General features: G+C 44.2%; 1 protein-coding gene across 1 annotated transcript in view; it reads left to right on the top strand.

The window, feature by feature from the left end:
• DNMT1 (DNA methyltransferase 1) overlaps positions 1–19,437 on the top strand; it is a 47,310-nt gene that overhangs the window by 2,295 nt on the left and 25,578 nt on the right. Inside the window, exons 2-15 of the mRNA XM_073622546.1 lie at positions 5,974–6,016; positions 7,373–7,480; positions 11,071–11,272; positions 11,478–11,550; positions 12,627–12,717; positions 12,957–13,000; positions 13,535–13,583; positions 13,661–13,744; positions 14,530–14,639; positions 14,726–14,844; positions 14,991–15,083; positions 15,536–15,687; positions 15,776–15,963; positions 16,100–16,277. Coding sequence (XP_073478647.1) covers positions 5,974–6,016; positions 7,373–7,480; positions 11,071–11,272; positions 11,478–11,550; positions 12,627–12,717; positions 12,957–13,000; positions 13,535–13,583; positions 13,661–13,744; positions 14,530–14,639; positions 14,726–14,844; positions 14,991–15,083; positions 15,536–15,687; positions 15,776–15,963; positions 16,100–16,277 — 1,534 coding nt within the window. The remainder of the gene's footprint in view (positions 1–5,973; positions 6,017–7,372; positions 7,481–11,070; positions 11,273–11,477; positions 11,551–12,626; positions 12,718–12,956; positions 13,001–13,534; positions 13,584–13,660; positions 13,745–14,529; positions 14,640–14,725; positions 14,845–14,990; positions 15,084–15,535; positions 15,688–15,775; positions 15,964–16,099; positions 16,278–19,437) is intronic.

The following is a 19,437-nucleotide window of genomic DNA, read 5'->3' as shown; positions in this document are numbered from 1 at the left end:
TATCAGAATAAAGTTTGGGAGACTTTCTAATTGGAGTCTCTAACCCATAATGTTGAAAAAGTATTGAGGCTACACACAGAGCTGTGGAGTATTTATGTTGGACGTTGCTGGATGCTGCGTGTAAAGAGAAAATCTGGACTGCATGTTAGCTCCTACAAATCTCCCCCCCACTGCTATGTGATGTGTCCTGTGTTCTGCACCGCCAGAGCATAAACCGACCTCTCTCCCCTCAATGAGCCATTTATATGAGGAAGGATGACCTCGGCCTTTAGTCGTTCAGAATCACAGGAGTTTATGGTGACACTGCGCTGCTACCATTGACTGCATTCTTTATATCTCGGCATCGGCCATGAAAACTGAGTGGATTCAACCCCTTCCTGCCCACTCCTTTTTATAAAGTTCTGAATGCTTTGGAATGATTGACAGTCATGTGGACTCTTATTGGCTGTCGTATTGGTGACATGATCAGGGAAATTGTCCTACCTATCGCTTGACCGGGCTGAGAGCTGTCCCTGACGACTTAAGCCCCATACACACTATTTGATTTTCTGCAGATTGTCTTCAGATTTAACAAAACCATATAGTACAAGGGCCTGCCTGATTACATACAAAGTGAAACTCTTAAGGTTTGACCTCACATTATATGATTTTGGTAAATCTGAAGACAAAAATCTGCAGAAAATCTAATGGTGTGTATGGGGTCTTAGTCTGCTGTGAATGCACGGTGTCCAGAGCATCACCTGCCCAGCAACATGTATGTGCGGATGTTAACCACTTCCCGTCTGGCCTATAGCAAAATGATGGCTGGGCGGTGGTTGTTATCCTGACTGGGTGTCATATGACGTCCTTCAGGATAACAGCCGCCACGATTGGTGGAGCGGTGTCAGTCTGACACACCTCCTGCAGAGGCTCTTTACCACATGATCAGCTGTGTCCAATCACGGCTGATCATGATGTAAAGAGGAAGAGCCGTTGATTGGCTTTTCCTCGCTTGCATCTGACAGACGTGAGTAGAGCCGATCGGCGGCTCTCCTGACAGGGGGGTTCTGCGCTGATTGTTTATCAGTGCAGACCCCCCCCTCAGATGACCACACTGGACAACCAGGGATGCCACTAGGACCACCAGGGAAGGGGCAACATGTGGATGGCCAGGTATGTACCCCATGGCCATCCACATGTGCAAATTATGTCAACTGTGCCAATCAGTATGTACTAACAGGCATCAGTGGTGCCCATCAGTGCCACCTTATCAATGCCCATCATTGAACAAGAACTTATTTACAAATTTTTAACAAACTAAGAAAAACTTGTGTAGGTGTTTTTTGTTTTGTTGTTGTTTGGTTTTGTTTTGTTTTTCCTCAATTTTCGGTCTTTTATTTGTTGCACAAAAAATAAAAATCCCAGAGGTGATCAAATACCACCAAAAGAAAGCTCTATTTGTGGGAACAAAATTTATAAAAAATTTGTTTGGGTACAGTGTAGCATAACCGCGCAATTGGCATTCAAAATGGGACAGTGCTGAAAGGTGAAAATTGGCTTGTGCAGGAAGGTGTCTAAGTGCCTGGTATTGAAGTGGTTAAAGGAGAAGTCTAGCCAAAGCTCATTTGGCTGGGCTTCCCCTATGGATCACAGGAGTGCAATTTGTTTTGCACACCTGTGACCCGTCTTCAGCAGAGAGCAGGCTGAAGTCCGCTCTCTGCTGACGTCACCGATATCAGTCCAGGCACCGCGTCTTAGAGACAGTCTGGCTCTGCCTGCTTCAGCCTCTCAGCGAGCCAGCTGCTGCGCCCCCTCCATAGCCCAGCTCTCCAACAATGAGCCGGGAGGGAGCAGAGAGCTGTGACTGACTGTCTGCAGCTCTCTGCTCAGAGCTCTGAAAACCGGGTGATCGGCGGTGTTCGACGGCACGGTTTTCAGTGCAGAGGCGAAAGGGAAAAAGATGCAGCATCGGGTCGATGCTGCATCCACCTAGGCAAGTATAAATCTACAAAAGAAACCCTTGCTTCTCTGTTAAAGCCCGTCTTTTTGCTGCTAGCAGCAGGTAAACTGATTGCCGCCGGGCAGCGTACCTGTACGTTGCCCAACTTTGGTTCTATTGGGGTCTGGGAAAAAAAAAAAAAAATCTTGGTATGATTTAACACTTTACCACTTCCCACACCTGTATGAGGTTCTCGGGTTGAAGTGATTATACAGAGATGCCCACACCTGTAGGAACATTTTCAGCCGCCTGTGATTTTTATTTTAGGGAGAAGTGATTAGTAATCAGGTGGCTATCCAGCCACACAAATGTGGAAGGGGGTCCCCTCCCATGGCATCGCCTTTTGCAGGCTCTGCTGTCTGATCACGGAGCCCAGGAGCAATGCGACTGACGGCTGTACTACAGAGGAACTGACTGACGTTCCTTCCTCTCTGACCCAGGAAGCCAGAAGTGACTAGGTTTGTCGCTTCCAGCTCTGTTTACCTGGCCATTCGATCAGGCCTATCTGTCTCCAGAGAGATTTTGGGATTTAATGATCCTCGAATATCTCCATAAAGAAGACATGTAATGTTCATTCCTTGTGAAAGCAATACAGTTAAAAAAAAAGTTGGTGTGAAAAATTGAGATAAATAAAAATGCACCACCTCCTGTGCTTGTGCGTAAACACATGCATATGTAAACTGATTGCACTGCACATGAGGTAGTGCCTTGAACGGCTAGCAATAATTGTAGCTCCAAACTGGTAACTTGTAAAGGCTTTTAAAGTGTTGCAAAGATTTTTAGGTACTGTAGTTTAGTGTCATTCCACAGCCGTATGCATTTTTTTTTTTTTTTTCAAAGCGTGATATTTTGGGCATATTTGGCATAACCTTTTTATATCAACAAATTGGGGTCTGTAGATGGATCTCTCTCAGTAAAGAGGGCCTGTCGCTGCCTATTGCATCACAAGATGTTTTCATTCTTTGTTACAGTGATCAAAAAATTAAAGGTACAGTGTAAAAGTGCAGGCATTGATCCTGCATCATACGTAAACATTAATCGCACCACGTGTAAAGTGTCCCTGCGACCCTTTAGATTATGGTCAATAGTTCTAGTACTAGCTCTCCTTAAATTTAGGCCACAATTGTATTCTGTTACAATTCTTTGGTAGAAATAATCCAAATCTATGTATATTTGGTCTGAGTGAAAGTTGGCTTACAAACTATGGTATGCAGTATATTGTGCATTACTAAATGGCAGACCAAGTCACTGTCCCATCCAGACCGCTGCAGTTGTGCTGTTTTATGGAGCCTTTTCTTCCTCCAGCTGTTATCTGCACAAGGCCGACAGCGTAGGGCTGGTCAGGTCTGGATGGAATATGGGGGCTGCCTAAAGTTAGAGTGGTTGCTAGGATGAATGGCAGTCCTAGCAACCAATGATTATTTTCAGCTCCCACCCTCCATCCAGACCTGCTGTGCCTCATGTCCTCCGCTCTTTGTAATGTAGCACAGGGATGGGGGGGGGGGTTAAAGGTGGCTGTGAGGACACTACAGTGAAAGTGGTGAGGGGGGGGGGGGGTTGAGGACACTCAAGAGGGGATCTTCATGTGGAAGGGAACTGATGTGCAGTAGGGACTGAGGACACTGGTGTAAGAATGGGTTCAGACCTGTGCACATGTGAGTAGGTTAGCCCATTCATTTTACTGGGCTGCACAAGTAACACAAAGTCCCTGCTGCATCTTGCTGTAAAAATGCACCCCAGGTGCTGACATGAGATTTGGACCTCTGCGGGAAGAAAATATTACTGACTGGACTTCTGTGAATTTATATTTTTTTTTTTTTTACTTTTTTCGCTATTGTCAAGGTCCTCTTAAGCAGTCTAAAAACCTCTCTGCTGTGTAACGTACTCTGAGTTCCCTGCGAGGGTCACATCTTATAATTTGTGCGTTTTTAACTTTAAGCTCTAAAAAAGGGTATTTATATAAAAAAAAAAAACTTCACAGAAGTCCAGTCCTGAACTCCCCCCCTCACCATTTTCACTGTAGTGTCATCACAGCCACCTTTAAACCCATCCCTGTGCTACATTACGAAGAGCGGAGGACATGAGGCACAGCAGGTCTGGATGGAGGGTGGGAGCTGAAAATGATTGGTTGCTAAGACTGCCATTCATCCTAGCAACCACTCACTTTAACCTTAGGCAGCTCCCATATTCCATCCAGACCTGACCAGCCCTACGCTGTCGGCCTTGTGCGAAGAAGCCGACATGTTGCACAAGCATTAACATACATTCCAAAAACCACTAAAACAAAATTGGCATTGTCATGGTGATCTCTGACAATAGCTTTGAAATGCAACACATTAAACCAATGGGCATGTCAGAAGCCTCAAGGGCTCTGCTAACCATTTGGACCAGATCTTTTGTTGACTGGTTTATTTGGGGTGGGGGATGGGATGCAGTTTTCTTCAGTAAAGTGCAATATTTTTCCTGGCTTAAAAGAAGAGTAGGCTGACTAAAGTTGTCCTGCCTCTGTGGGTATTGGTTGTTCAATTAAGCCCAAAATGCAGACACATAGAGGATTGTAAAGAAATGGCGGTGACTAGATGTGTAGGAGTACCCTCTCCCAGAACTTTAATGACTGGGCAGGTCAGAAATTAAGTGGGTAAAATCTCCAGGGGCCCTTCCAGATATCAACATTTTTTTGAAAATTGATCACACCTGATGAACTCATGCCTATCATTTACTGAGTCCCAAATGACCCCCTTTTGGAAAGGCAACAGTCCACTGTATAAATAGGCATGGCAAGTATTTTGGTGTTTTGTATTAAATTTTTGTAAAGAAAACAATGTGGGGTTTTAAATCCCGTTACCAGTGCAGTACAGCATCTGACTGGTGTGGCTGTGATCAGGGATACTGACAGTATTAAATGTTGTTGTCACCAGAATGACACTGTACTAATCTGCGGTGATCAGGGGGGATTTTTACAGTGACAGTTCAAAAGATTGCTGTTACAGTGAGTAGATTTCATGCATGGCTCATTGTTTACTGTTGTGATTGGCCCACAGCATCACATGATACAGCATGCTGTGATTGGCCCAGGTACCATATGATCACTGACCTGTCACTGATCACACCACAGTAAACAAATGTCATGACAGGATTCCATTCATAGTTGTTATGATCACATGGTATCTGGAAAACTCAAAGCAGCCTTCTGTTGGGCAAACAGTGGTTGGAGTGGGCACGCTGGTGCACATGAGCACTGCAAAGTAACAAGTACATTGTGGTGCCTGGGGGAGTGGTCCATCAGCAGTAAATTTACTGTTGGCAAGTGGTTAAAATACAGACTTCCACAAAATGGGGGGGGGGGGAACGAACATGTCATAATAACCATGAAGCACAATCGTATAAAGTGCATCCCCCAAAATTCAGTTTGAGTTCAGTAAAACTGTCAATCCCCATACAAATCTGAAAATCGGTGTAAACAGGAGTCGCTGGTTATCACCAGTCTTCCTCACGCTGACGGCATGAGGCGTGCTGTCAACTGGCAAATTCACACATCGACACTGATCATTGGTGTCCTGATTATCAGTTCCGTGCAGCCTCATCCGCTCACATCCGTGAAAGGGGGAATTGCAGTATTTAGAAAATGTGATAACTTTTTATTACATTTTCAGGTTTGTTTAGCAAGCCATAAAAACCCAAGTGGTGATTAAATGCCACCAAAAGAAAGCTCTTTTTCAAAAAAATGCTGAACTGTCATATGGGTACAGTGTTGCATGACTGCGCAATTGTCATTCAAAGTGTAACAGTGCTGAAAATTGGCCTGGGCAGGAAGGGGGTGGAAGTGCTCGGTAGGCAAGTGGTTAATATGCGAACACATGACACTGGCTGTTCCAGCTGGGGTAACGTTTTGGTTTACTGTGGTGGGGGGTTTGCAGCTGTTTCCTGACTTTGTTTCTGCTGCATAGATGAGCTTGTATCTCTGTTCAGCTGTGACACTCTTATCTATCTTTCAGGCTGAAGGCAATGGATAAAGAACAAGATGGGCTAACCGAAAAGGTAAGAATGATCTGTTAGCTTGAGATTGTATGTAAACAAAGCAGACTGTTTTATTTGCATTGCTCAAAGTATAGTGTAAATAAAATGCCTGTGTAGAAAATCAGCTTGTGCTTTAGTTGGCTTTTCGCATGTAGGCCTGGTCTCCTGTCTGAGCTTTCCTCCTTCCTTTTTTTTTTTTTTTTTTTTTTTTTTAAGCTGCAGTGCTCAAGAGGCCTTAAGCCCCGGTTCACAATATTGGGATGTTGGAACCAGTGCCGTTTCCCGCATCGGATCTCCCTCGCAGAGAGTTCACACTGCTCTCTGTGAACTGCTGTAGGTGTCAGTACAACGTTTATGACACTCCCAGATCGGTTCGGATGAGAATCGGATCATATTGGTGTGAACTCCCATGCTATCCAATTACAGTGCAGGAGGAAAATGGGTTCCTGCAGCATTTTTGTGCATGTTCAGCCATACAAACTGGCTGAATTTGCATCGCACACACATTGCATGTGATCTGCACAGCAATGTGGTGTGAATCGCATGCTACGTCTGTGTTCAGTAGTGTGAACCTAGACTCAAAGTGGATCTGTTGAACTTTACATGTTTGTATGATGTGATATCACAATGTAAGTAAACTCTGCCCATTAAACTGGACAGGCTGTTGAGCTGTAAAAAACATGGCTAAATGATGTAACAAGTGTTTAGCTGTTTGGTGTTTTTACTGAACAAGTGCCCAGAAATGCTATTCAAAATGTCTCGCCTTAATGCTTTTTCCGGGGTGGCTTTTTTATGTAGTCAGTGCAGTTTGGTTTCAAAAGTGGTAACACGTTAGGTCCCCTTTACAATGTTTAATGTGTATTAAGGCAGCACATTTTGAATATTCTGGCAGTGCAGCTCCACAGATAGTGGAATACAAAATGGCATGTATGCTGCAATTTGACAATTCCCACGATAATGGTGCCATTCAAAATGGGCATCGCACCACTTATGGTGACATGCAAGTTTTACTTCAAAGCATACATGTGATTGAGCCCTTACTCACAAGGTCAGAATTGCTATGCAGAAGTAGGTTTGTGCTATGAATGGGGAAACTTGAGCTCTAATTGTAGGTTGGCTTTATAGTCCAGGGAGTAGATGCTGAGCCTTGATGCCCGTTCAAGTGAACTGAGCTTCTGCACCTATACAAGCTGAGCCAGTTATAGGTGGTTTTGATGGTTTGCCTTAGTTAAGTACTCACTCAGCTGGTGAACCTGGTAGTGGTTTGGACCTACATCCACTAGTCCCTGAAGACAGAATTCAGTTTTGCTCAGTCAAGTTTTCATGATTTGGTCTGTGGTCCAAATTTGTAACACCATTTTGTCCCCTTTCTCATAGGAATGCATAGAACAGAAACTGAATTTGGTGACTGACTACCTGGAAGCAGAGGCTAAAGATAAATTGACTGATTTGGAGACCAAGCTGAACAAAGAAGAGCTGTCTGAAGTATGTACCCCTTTTTTTTTTTTTTTTTTTTTTTTTATGGAGCCTCTTTTGCACAATAGACAAAGTTTGTCTATTCTATAATACTCCCTGCTTGCATTTTTATGGAGACCTATGAACATGTGTTATGTTCACCATTTCTGCTTGCAATACTAAATCTGACAGTAGAGGAGTAAAGTGAGTGCAGCCGATATGGCCACTCAGTGGTGTGGGTTGAGATGCAGATGAGGAGCAGCTGTTGGCCAAGTTGTGGCCATTTTTTAACCTTCTAAATGGCATGTACAGTTTTCATGGGAATTGCACATTTTAAAGCTAAGTAACATTGTGTTAAACCCAAAGGTAAACTATTATATTGCAGCTTATCAGTTCTTGGATATGATGGGGGTGTGTCCCAAAATGTCTTTCAGGACCGCACCTGAGAGCCTGGCTCCTCCCCAAATGGGGAAACTCCTCATCCAAAGCTTTGACAGGCGGCATCCATGCAACTTCAGTTTTTGGCCTACTCCAGCTGGAGGAACACCTTGTAGGAGTCACGATCTCAGGGCCCCCCCCTCCCGGCCAAAAGCTGTTCAACCAGTCATGAGAAGGGGTCGCAAAGAAATTAAGCGAGGCTTGGACAAAGTCTTTGTGCAGATTGTATTTTGGATTTAGTCTGGGAGGAGGTTTTTTTTTTTTTTTTTTTTTCCCCTCCCCCCTTCAGCCTCAGGACAGCAGGAAGGTAAACACAGGGAGAAGCCATGGTCTTTCCAAAAGCCCAAAGTTAAGTGGAGTGCTCTTTAATCCTCCTGCGACTGGAAATTCAGTGACTCCTTCCTCTGACCGTGAGTTTCTTCCGCAATGAAGAGGAATTGCACCAAACCAGTTTATTCTAAACACGCTCTCCCAGGAATATGATCAAAATCATGGAAGAACCTCAAATGATTTTTGGTGACAAACTCTCCAAGGGATCCAGCCAAGGCTCTTGCCATTAGTTCCCTAATCCAGGAACTGAGATCTCAGTCATTGTTCCAGTCCCTACAAGGGAGTTCTTCCAGGGGTTCTACTCGCATGTATTCCTCGTTCAGAAACCCTCAGGAAAGTCCTGTCTCATCCTAAGTCTCAAAGTGCTTGATCGAATACAGAAGATTTTGTATGGATTCCATTTCTCGGTCAAACCTCCTGAACCAAGGGTGCTACATGGCATCAATAGAATTACAGGATGCCTACCTCCACATGCCTCTTGCTGCCCAGTCTCAAAAAAATATATCTGCGGTTGGCATTGAAAGTAGGAAAGAAGGTGGTACACCTGCAGTTCAGAGCACTCCCATTTTGGCCTGTTGGCTCCAAGAGTGTTCACAAAGGTAATGGCTGAAGCATTGGCACCTTTTGCATCTAGAGGGAATCTCCTGATTCCTTATCTGGATGACCTGTGTTTCGCTCAAACCAGAGAAAAGCTTCAGCAGAACTTGGTCAGAGCTTGTGCCCACCTAGTCCATACGATGGATCTTTAACCTCCAGACGTCGAATCTGATTCCCTTGCAGGAGGTGTTATTCTTGGGGTATTGTATTAACTCAGTGGAGGAAAAGATCTTCCAGCTTTTTTCTTGGAAGGAAGTGTTGTTGCAGTCCAGTCAGCTCCTGTTCATCAGAAAGATCATGTCAGCATTGGGAACCCTGACCTCTTCCATAACTGCAATTCAATGGGCAAGACTTCACTTCAGATCCCTGCAAGGTTTCTTGTTGGTATCACCAGCAAGATTCTCTGGACTAGCTAGTGAACCAGGCAAGGTTTTCAACAGGTCTGTTGTCGTCCTGTTCCAAGTAAGGTTAACAATAGATGCCAGCTCCTGGGGTTGGGGGCTCACATGAGTGGTCATGGAGCTCGTGGTCCACAAGAGAATCAGTAAGATCCTTGAATTGGAGGGAACTAAAAGCAATAAAAATGGCTTTACTGACCTTTGCCAGAGAGGTGCGGGGACTTCATGTTCAGGTCCTGTCATACAACACCATGGCAGTGGCCTACATAAACAGACGGGGCACCAAAAGCAGAGCTCTTCAGTGCCTAGCAGGGAGTATTCTAAGATTGGCAGAGCTCCATATTCTATCCTTGCCGGCAGTCCCTCTAAAAGGGCTCTAAACTGGGTAGCCGACTCCCTCAGCAGAAACCAAGTTTACAAAGCTAAGTGATGGTTGAACCAGAAACCTTCCATATGATCGTGAAGAAATGGGGGCAGCCAAAAGTGGATCTCTTTGCAACTCGGGAAAATGCACAGGTGTCACTCCTCCCTGAACAGAGCTATCCCTGGGATTAGATGCTCTGGCGCAGTTAGAGGTTTCACCTGTTACGCAGCGCCCCCCCCCCCCCCCAAGAGCTTGGTTTAATCACTTCAGATGCAACTCTAACCGTTTTGGCACCTTCCATCAGGAGGTAACAAAGCTAAAACTTACAGCTTGACTTCTTGGACTTTAAGCTTTCAGATGCATTGTTTGTTTCATATGCTTGTAGTAAGAAAGGAAGACAAGCTGCCAGAGGAACCATTGCCAGATGGTTGCAAATGGCTAAGAGTCCCCCCACTCGGCTCCATAACATTGGATGACGGGAGCATCGTCAAATTTTTTTTTTTTTTTTTAATATTGCATTTAAGTGTAAGTGTGGTCTTTTATCACACCCTAGAGAATAAAATGGCAGTCATTGCAATACTTTGCCTCACACCATATTTGCACAGAGGTCTTGCGTATAATTTTTTAAAAAGCCCATTGACTAAAACTGTACAGTTAGCTTAATTCTTCTATTGTGAAAGATTAATGTTATGCTGAGTAAATTGATATCAACATGTCATGCTTCAAAATTGTGCCCGCTTGTGGAATGGTGACAAACTTTGGTGCTTGAGCATCTCCATTGGAGAAGTTTAAAAATTTCTACAGGTTACCAGTTTTTGAGTTGGAGGAAGTCTAGTGCTAGAATTATTGCTCACTATATAAATAGAGGTGTGTGTGTGTATATATCTCTCTTGAAGGCTTAGTCCTTAAGTGGTTAATGTGAGATCTGGGGTCAAAGACCTCAGATTTTATACTTGAACGGAAAAGGCCGTTGGGTGGAAGTGACATTGCTTCCGTCATACAATGGCTTTGAGTAGAGTGTGGGCCATCATTCCCTCTCTACTTCCTGGCTCTCAGGGGACAGCATCGGCTCGTCTCCGCTTCTACCGACAGATCCGGTAAGCGTCAGGGGGTGGGCACCTCTCCTGCCGCTGATAAAGGTGTTCTCTGCAAGATCACTTTTTTTTTTTTTTTTTTTCTTTCTATTTTAAGCTGACGGTCTGCTGTTGAAGATGCCAGGGTTATGGCAGTTATCTGCTGCCATAACTGTATTGAGTATCAATGGTGAGCGCTCCAGAAGTGCTTAATGCCTTGCCAACCTATGTATGTTGTACCAAAAGGAATAGGTTCTAGTCTAAACCTATAGGCTTTTTGGGAAAATGCCTGTTTTCTTACCTCTGACATGGGGGAGCTAAGCCTTATAACCTAATTCAACCTAGTTGGATCATATCGACTAATTCATGCGCTTTTTTTTTTTTTTTTTTTTTTTTTTTTTTTTCTCCTTTCTATATCAGGATGGCTATCTGACAAAAGTGAAAGCCTTGCTGCAAAAAGAGTTTGGCTTTGAGAATGGAGCAGTAAATGGCGAGACCAATGGATGTTCTCCAAATGGCACTTGCGGCAGTGAAGACGAAGATGTAGAAATGGAGGAAGCGGTAACACCTGGAACAAAAGGCCGTAGAAGCAGGAAAAGCAAGACCAATGGGGAGACAAAGAGTGAGTATCAAAACATGATTCGCTGCTTTTGCTCCTTTCTTTGCCAAACTGTTAATGTTTCGTTGCTAGGCAGGAAATCTTATACCTGCATGAAGTTGGTAACACCTGAAGTTGCAGGAGTACCTTTTTTCTTGCTAGCTTTTAGATGGTGATCAGTCTCTTTTATATGGTTTGTTTTTGACTTTTTTTTTTTTTTGCACTGTAGAATCCTCTGGCCGGTCACACCCCACAAGAATTGCAGGCAAGCAGCCCACCATCATGTCAATGTTTTCTAAAGGGTTGGTATAATCTCAACTGCTATAGTTTTTAGTGTGTGCCAATGGCGACTTCATTAATTGCTTACATTGACCCAATATATCTTACTACTTTACTAAACTGTACAGTCTGTTCTGTGACATTGGATTCTGGACCATTGTCTTGTGCAGCAATTCCGAACTATAGATTGCTAGTTTTTGGGACATTGTTGGCATTGGGCACCTGGTGTAGATGTCCTTCTCTTACTGGGTGCAAAGGCTGCTACTGCCCACATTTCTTCTCTGCCTCTTTCTAATACCAGTGCCTATGGTTGAGTTGGTGTACAGGCAGCGTAGGCCATGTACTGCTGCTCGCACCTTGTGTAGTAGAATGGGGGGGGGGGGGGGTGTAGATGGGTACACAGGTGGAGCATCTGGAATGATTGTGCTAATGGTCTGAGATTTGGTTGTTGCACAGTAGCTGAAGCATGTCTTGTGGTACAAGGACTGTGGCATGTGTCAGTTCTAGCTGCCACTTTAAGACTCTCCTAGTGTTGTCTCAATGTGGCCACACCCAACACTGGCCACCGTAGCGGATGGTCTCTTATTACTATACCATGAGCTGGTGCTGCAAGGGAAATTTTGCAGCAGTCTTGTGATGGTGAGGGGGTGCAATGGGGGTGTTATGCTTTTCTTTATTGCTAGGTTCACACCCTACAGGTACAGCCCAGCACTACCCACTGCATGAGGAATGCAGAAAAGTATCTGACCCTTTTCCCAAAAAATCTTGCTGAACTGTGACCTTGCGGTTTGGCTTGCTTGAAGATGTGATGTGGCAGCGCTGTGCGTTTGCTAAAGTCAGTGTTTCTGTGCATGTTAGACAGCATGAATCTATTCCCAAAGAAATGTATTGTGTTTTATATAAATATATTGCCATATAGAAGTGAGTTTGTGTATCATCTGTACAGGCTCTTATAACTTTCCTTGATATACAGTGATGGGCTTTACTGTTCCTTCTCTACAGTGAGCATGTTTCTAATGTGCATTCACTTTATGAACCTATATTAATACGTTGAATCTTTAGAACTTCCTAATGCTTACATGTGACTTCCTGTACACAGGTCTAACAAACGTAAATCAAATGATGTAAATGGTGACATAAAAGCTGAACCTGAAGCTCCTCCCAATGAAGTAGAGGAAACAAAAGAGCAGGTATGGAAATGCCCTGTAAAATTTATTTTGGGCTTTCAATTATAATGGTTGAGATTTCTGTGCTCACTGCATGATTGCTGCACAATTAATACAGATACTAGTTTCTTATGTGATGACTGAGCTGTCAGGACCCCCCCCCCCCCATGTAGACTGAGATGAGGGCTGTTGGGTGGGAGGGGGTTAACTTTTGGCTTTTTTTTTAAATTTTGCTAGTATTCTGATTTTGTTAATCTCTCTAGGAGCAGGTGGAAAAGAAGTTGAAGGTTGAAACCATTGAAGTGGGGTAAGCTTTTCTTGTGAAACTACAGAATGCTGGCATCAGGAGACTTTGCAGTTAGAAGTCTTAGACTGATTGGATAAATATGAGCCGTTCTGTAAATTTGTGTTTAAAAATGACTTCAGTCAAATGTGAAGCTGTAATATAGGGATGTGATTAGGATACAGCTTGTTACCCAAAGATTCCTATAGCTGATTTGAAGATCATGGCTTAATGTGCTCTCTGCCAATCAGAGGAAGCACTGTATTCATAAAATACAAACCTGCCTATGATCAGCCTGACTCCATTTTGTTCTGGGTGTAGGATGGGAAGTTCACATCCTATTGCCAGAATGCAGCGCTGCATGTTGCTGAGGCTGTGTGGGGGTTTTTTTTTTTTTTTTTTTTTTTCAGGGGTGCACATGTTAATGCAAGGAAAGCTAATTTTGGGCCAGCATGAGTCTCGCTAGTTAAGGTGGAGACTTATCTTTAACTAGGCAGTGTAGAGCAAGTGTAGAATTTACACTTTTTTTTTTTTTTTTTTTTTTTTCCCCTTTTGCAGGACAGTGAAAACGGAAACTCCCAAGACAAAACTTGTTCAGACGCCAAAGGTAAAAATTTGAGGTGTGCACCCTCAACTTTTTCCTCTAAGTTTATAATTAGGTAAACATGGCTGTCTTCCTTGCAGACCCCTCCTCCAAAGTGTGTTGACTGCAGGCAGTACCTGGATGATCCTGATCTCAAATTCTTTCAAGGAGATCCAGATAATGCTGTAAGTAAAAAATAACTTCCTCTTCCTTGGATTGTAATTGTACTCTTTGGTGGCTTTATGAGATTGGGATTACAAGGCCTTGCGCCTGGATTTTGTCACTTTCCTGTTTCATAAAATTTAAACTTGGGCTTAATTCGTCATGCTAGGATGTCCCAACTAAGTTCCAGTGTTTAAAATGTTATACTCTTAAAAGCTGGTAACCAAGCCTTATATTCTGTATTTAATGTCTAGATTTGGTTAGAATGTAAAGAAAAACCTCCCTGTTAAGTAGTTAATCTCTGTCTAGTGGAACTAGATGCCCCTCTCAGCACTGTCATACAATGCTGTAACCAAATGAAATTAAGGTGGCACTGATTGGGGGGGTGCGCACACAGATTGGCCTCACTGATGGGCATAGTTCAGTACCCTGATTATCTGTAAAGTTCTCCCCTGTGAGGAAATGCCACTGATCAGCTCTCCTCACTGGCATATCCTTATTTACATGTGATTGGACACAGCTGATCATATGATTTAAAGAGCCGCATCTGCTCATTACCAAGATCGGGGTCACAGTGAGACTGGGATGACTTTGTCCCAGAACAGCATTTGTCTATAAGGTTGTGGTATTTAACTACCTCCTGCCGTATGTCCGTGTACACTTGGTCTTTAATGGCTTTAGCTTTTTTTCAAAGATCAGACTGTATGCGATCTTCCATAGAAAAGTATTATAAACATCACTCATGGGATAACTAGTATGTGCCTTTTTTTTTTTTTTTTTTTTTTTTTTTTTGTTTCCCCCTTCCAAGTTGGATGAGCCAGAAATGTTGACTGATGAGCGCTTGTCTTTATTTGATTCAAATGAGGATGGCTTTGAAAGCTATGAGGACCTCCCTCAGCACAAAGTTACATGTTTCAGGTAGGTGTTCCTGGCTGGAAAATGTCATACAGTCAAAGCCTTTTTCCAGAGTTTATAAGAACTAAGCATTTGTCCTTTCTTTGCAGTATTTATGACAAAAGGGGACACTTGTGTCCATTTGACTCTGGTTTGATTGAGAAGAACGTTGAGCTATATTTTAGTGGTGTTGTAAAGCCAATCTACGAAGACAATCCCTCTCTAGATGGTGAGTTGTGTTGTAAGTTTGGTTGCTCCACTTTCCTTTCAGAAGTTTTGGAATTGGCTGCCGATTCCCACAAATTGCACAGGGGGAGTTAAAGATTTGCACTGATTAGTTTGCTGAACGTCTAATGCTTTTCCATCTACTCATAGGTGGCGTACGGGCAAAGAAGTTGGGTCCTATTAATGCCTGGTGGATAACTGGATTTGATGGAGGAGAAAAGGCTTTGATTGGCTTCACAACAGGTAAAGTTCCTTTCTCAACTGAACACTGCATTGAATTGTGTCTTCTTGTGAGAACATCCTCATATCTTTGGCCACAACACCCCCTCCTCAGCATCCTTTTTTTATTGTCGGGACACGAACTCCAATGCAATTCTTTATCTTGATTTTCAGAAATATGTACAAAACATGCAAGCCACTGTACAGCCAGATAAGCCTGATGAAGAGCAGTATCACTCACAACTGTACAGTGGCTTGCATGTGTTGTACATATTTCTGAAAATCAAGATAAAGCATTGCATTGGAGTTTGTGTCCTGACTTTTTTTTTTTTTTTTTTTTTTTTTTTAATTGGTGGAAGATTGGGAGTCCACCTTGACAGTACTTCGATATCCAAAGAGAAAAGTAGCCCACCCATTAAAAAAATAAAATAAAAAAAATGTATTTCAATACATACTGACTCTTATTTTCCATGTAGCCTTTGCAGACTACTTCCTCATGGATCCCAGTGAAGAGTACAGTCCAACATTTGCTGTGATGCAGGAGAAGATCTATATGAGTAAAATTGTAGTTGAGTTTCTCCAGCATAATCCAGACTCAACATATGAGGATCTACTGAACCGGATAGAAGTGAGTCAAAGTGTGTGTGTGTGTGTGGGGCGGAGGGCAAATGCTTTTGTCTCTAGCTAGATTTATGACCAGGCTATCTATTTTACAGACCACTGTACCACCAGCCGGTCTGAACTTCAACCGCTTCACAGAAGATTCTCTACTGAGACATGCCCAGTTTGTTGTTGAGCAAGTGGAAAGTTATGATGATGCTGCGGACAGTGATGAGCAACCAATAATTATAACTCCCTGCATGAGAGACCTCATCAAGTTGGCTGGCGTTACACTGGGTAAAAGGTGGGTGCTGTTTTTGGCTGTGGTGGGTTTTTTTTTCTCTCCATAGTCCCTCAGTTTTGAACAGAGGGGAGTACCCTGCACTTTTGTTTTAGCCATTGCCTTATGACTGAGCTAAGTGACTAAAATTTCATTACAGACGTGCTGTGAGGAAGCAAGCCATACGACATCCTACAAAGATCATAAAGGATAAAGGGCCCACAAAAGCCACAACCACTAGACTGGTTTACCAGATCTTTGACACCTTCTTCTCAGAACAGATTGAGAATAATGAAGAGAAGGAGAACATGAAGCGTAGACGCTGTGGGGTTTGTGAGGTACGTTCTAACATTATGCAAATGCGAAAACGGGTCTGCAACAGAACCTGCTTTTCTAATCTCATGGGCTCCAGTGTTCATTTTAGCAGCTAACTTCGACTTGGTCTTTTGACTAAAATGCAGTTTTAGTCCTCTACAATAGCTTTAGTTGAATAAATAGTTGCCTAAAATAAAATGGGTTTAGTTAACTTGCAGGTCTCTAGAATTTCCAAACTTAGAATTTACTCAAAAGTATATAATGTTGTTTTATGGTATTGAGGTTTGAACAAACCAACTTAGCCGCTCTGGATCTGTGGTGGTGGTGGCCGCAGTCCAATAGACTATTAGGTTGCACATTTTTATAGTGTTTTCTCTGATAGCGCACCAAAGATGCAGCATACAGGACTTCTGGTGCGCTTTCAGAAATTTTGCAACCTACTGGTAGTCTATGGGACTGCAGCTGTAACCAGGAGTAACATGCAGGAATACTGCAGGTATACCACCACAGTGGCCACAGCATACCAGTGTGAACCAAAGGGTTGTTCACCCTTGCAGCAGCAAACATTCGCTCCACTGAAACCTGATTAGGCAGTGAGGAGGTGTTCACGTTTGCTCACTACCTGTTTTAACCTCCTAAATGCCAATCCTCTAATGGCATGGTGAGCCCACTTAAATGCACGTAGTACAATTCTAGCCTGAAGAAAAAGCTTTGCTTTCAGTTAAGGAAAGGTTCTGCTGGGGGCAACATAAGGGGGGAGATGGCAGGAAGGGATTGAAGTAGAAATGGGACTACGGTCAGTTCTGAACTACTCGCTCACTCAATCCCCCACCTTCATATTTCATCTGCTTGTGAAGAGGATATGTGGGCAGGAAAATTTCAAACAGCGATCAAACCCTTTTTGGCGATTCGGCACTGCGTCGCTTTAACTGACCATTGTGCGACGTGGCTCCCAAATGACTTTTTCTCCAAGCGTCTTCCAGGACAGCCCATGAGACCTTGGGCTCCTCCTACCAGGACAGGAAACACGTCACCCCCACCAGATAAAAGGGCGGTCCTCCAGGCCCATGTCAGTTATTTGTGTTTCCTCCGGACGGGGGGGTAACATGTTCATGGAACCTGCTCCCATAGGCCTTATAAGCAGGGGCTTTGTATGGCTTTTTTCTGGGGCATATCACTTACCTCTTCCTCTGCCAGAAGCAGCACACCGCTGGGGAGGTTGGCGGTGTTGCTGTTCTCTGTCCTCAGTGCCTGGAGAGGGCCAGGACCAGTGTGAGGTCGTGCCCCTAGCGCAGTGCATTGCACTCTAGCTCAGCTGAGCTTCGGTTGTCCTTCCCTGCCGACAGCCTGGCTGATCTGAGCAAGGAATGGAGGAAGCCGCAGCGTTCGAGGGGGCGGAGCTATTGCGCTCCAAGCTGGCCCACAGGAAGTGCCTGGAGAGGGTTACTTCCGGGGCATATGACATCATCGGGCGCCGGAGATGAGGTTCCAGTCTTCATAAACGGCGCGAACAGAGAACGCTGGCTGCTGGTGTTTCTTGGTGTTAAGTAGCCAGGCTGTGGATGACCAAGAGGGGCAGAATGGATCCTCCTGCAGTACCTGCACAGGCAGCGGATGCAGTTCCCAACACCAGCACCTCACAGGTAAGCCTGGGGTGTTCTGTCACCACCTTACTATCCCTGTGAGTGTTCCCTTCCCCTCCCCCCTCTGTAGTAGTGGGTGTAAGGGGACACATTTCCTCCCTCCTGCACGTGGTGTTACGGAGTGATTGTGTGGCTTTAATTACATTGTGGGTCATTTATTTTGTCTTGCAGACCAAGACTCAGGACAAGGCCCAAGCACAGCCACTTAAAAGGAAATGTGCGGTTTGCGCAAACAAATTGAGCTCCTCATGGAGCAAAGCAGTTTGTCGCACCTGTATAGAAGGCCTAGTAAAGGATGACCCGGTTGCCTCGTGCCAGAAGATGCTTACTTCTGTTAGGGATGAGCTTGCGTCCCCTTCAGTTCCTTTAGAACGTTTATTGACAAGCTCCAGACTCCAGCAGAGAGTCCGTCTTCACTGAAGGCGTCAGTAAGCACTCCGCAGCAGGCAGAGAGTGAAGACTCTGAGGCTGAGGTCAGATCTACCCGTTCTTCTCTGGAAGAATCAGGGTCAGATACAGAGCCCAGAGATAGAGAATCCACTCGAGGCTCAAGATTTAAGTTATCTGTTGAGGATGTAGATGACTTATTAAAGGCTATCTATACTACCCTTGAATTAAAAGAGGAAGAGGTTCAGTTATCCAAACATGATCTTATGTATAAGGGATTACATAAGAGAAAATCAAGAGTGTTTCCAGTTCATAGTTCTTTGGTTGATACTATTAAACTGGAATGGGATAATCCTGAGAAAACCATTCTTCTCTAGTAACCTAAAAAGGAGGTTTCCTTTTGATGAGGACACTGCGCAGCCATGGAATAAGAATCCCAAGCTAGACGCACCTTTCAAAAGTTTCAAAAAACTCAGACCTGGCGTTTGATATGGGTACGCTTAAGGATCCGATGGACAAGAGGGGGGATATCCTTCTCCACAGAGCCTGGGACTCAGCAGTTGGAAACCTGAAACCAGCTTTGGCTTCCACCTGTGTGGCCAGAAATCTGGAGGTTTGGTTGACTCAGATTCAGTCACATCTGTCAGCAGGTACCTCCAGAGAGCAAATTTTAAAGTCTTTTCCTCTCCTATTTCAGGCAGTGGGTTTTTTGGCAGATTCTTCCGCTGAGTCGAAGAATGTCAGCCAGGACTTCGGCTCTAGTGAACTCGGCCAGGAGAAGCCTTTGGCTTAAGACCTGGTCAGGGGACTCGGCCTCCAAGTTGCGCCTTTTGCGGCCTTCCTTTAACTGGCGATCATTTATTTGGCCCAGGTCTACAGGAGGCACTGGAACGCACGGCTGATAAGAAAAAGGCGTTTCCAGAGAGAGAGTTCAGACAGCCAGAAAATTTTTTTCGTGGCCAAAACGGGCAACAGAGTCCTAGAGAAAAGGACAGCAGGCCGAAAAAGCATTGGACAGGGCACAAAGGCAGAGGCAAAGGGGGAGTGCTATTTAACCCTCCTCAACAGCCCGCCAAGCCACAGTGACTCGTGTTCCCCGGTGGGAGGGAGATTGAGGGCCTTCATCCCACAGTGGGCAGCAGTCACTCTGAGC

Source organism: Aquarana catesbeiana, linkage group LG03 (genome assembly GCF_042186555.1).
Source record: "Aquarana catesbeiana isolate 2022-GZ linkage group LG03, ASM4218655v1, whole genome shotgun sequence".
NCBI lineage: Eukaryota > Metazoa > Chordata > Amphibia > Anura > Ranidae > Aquarana > Aquarana catesbeiana.
This window is presented reverse-complemented; position numbering and strand designations above follow the sequence as displayed.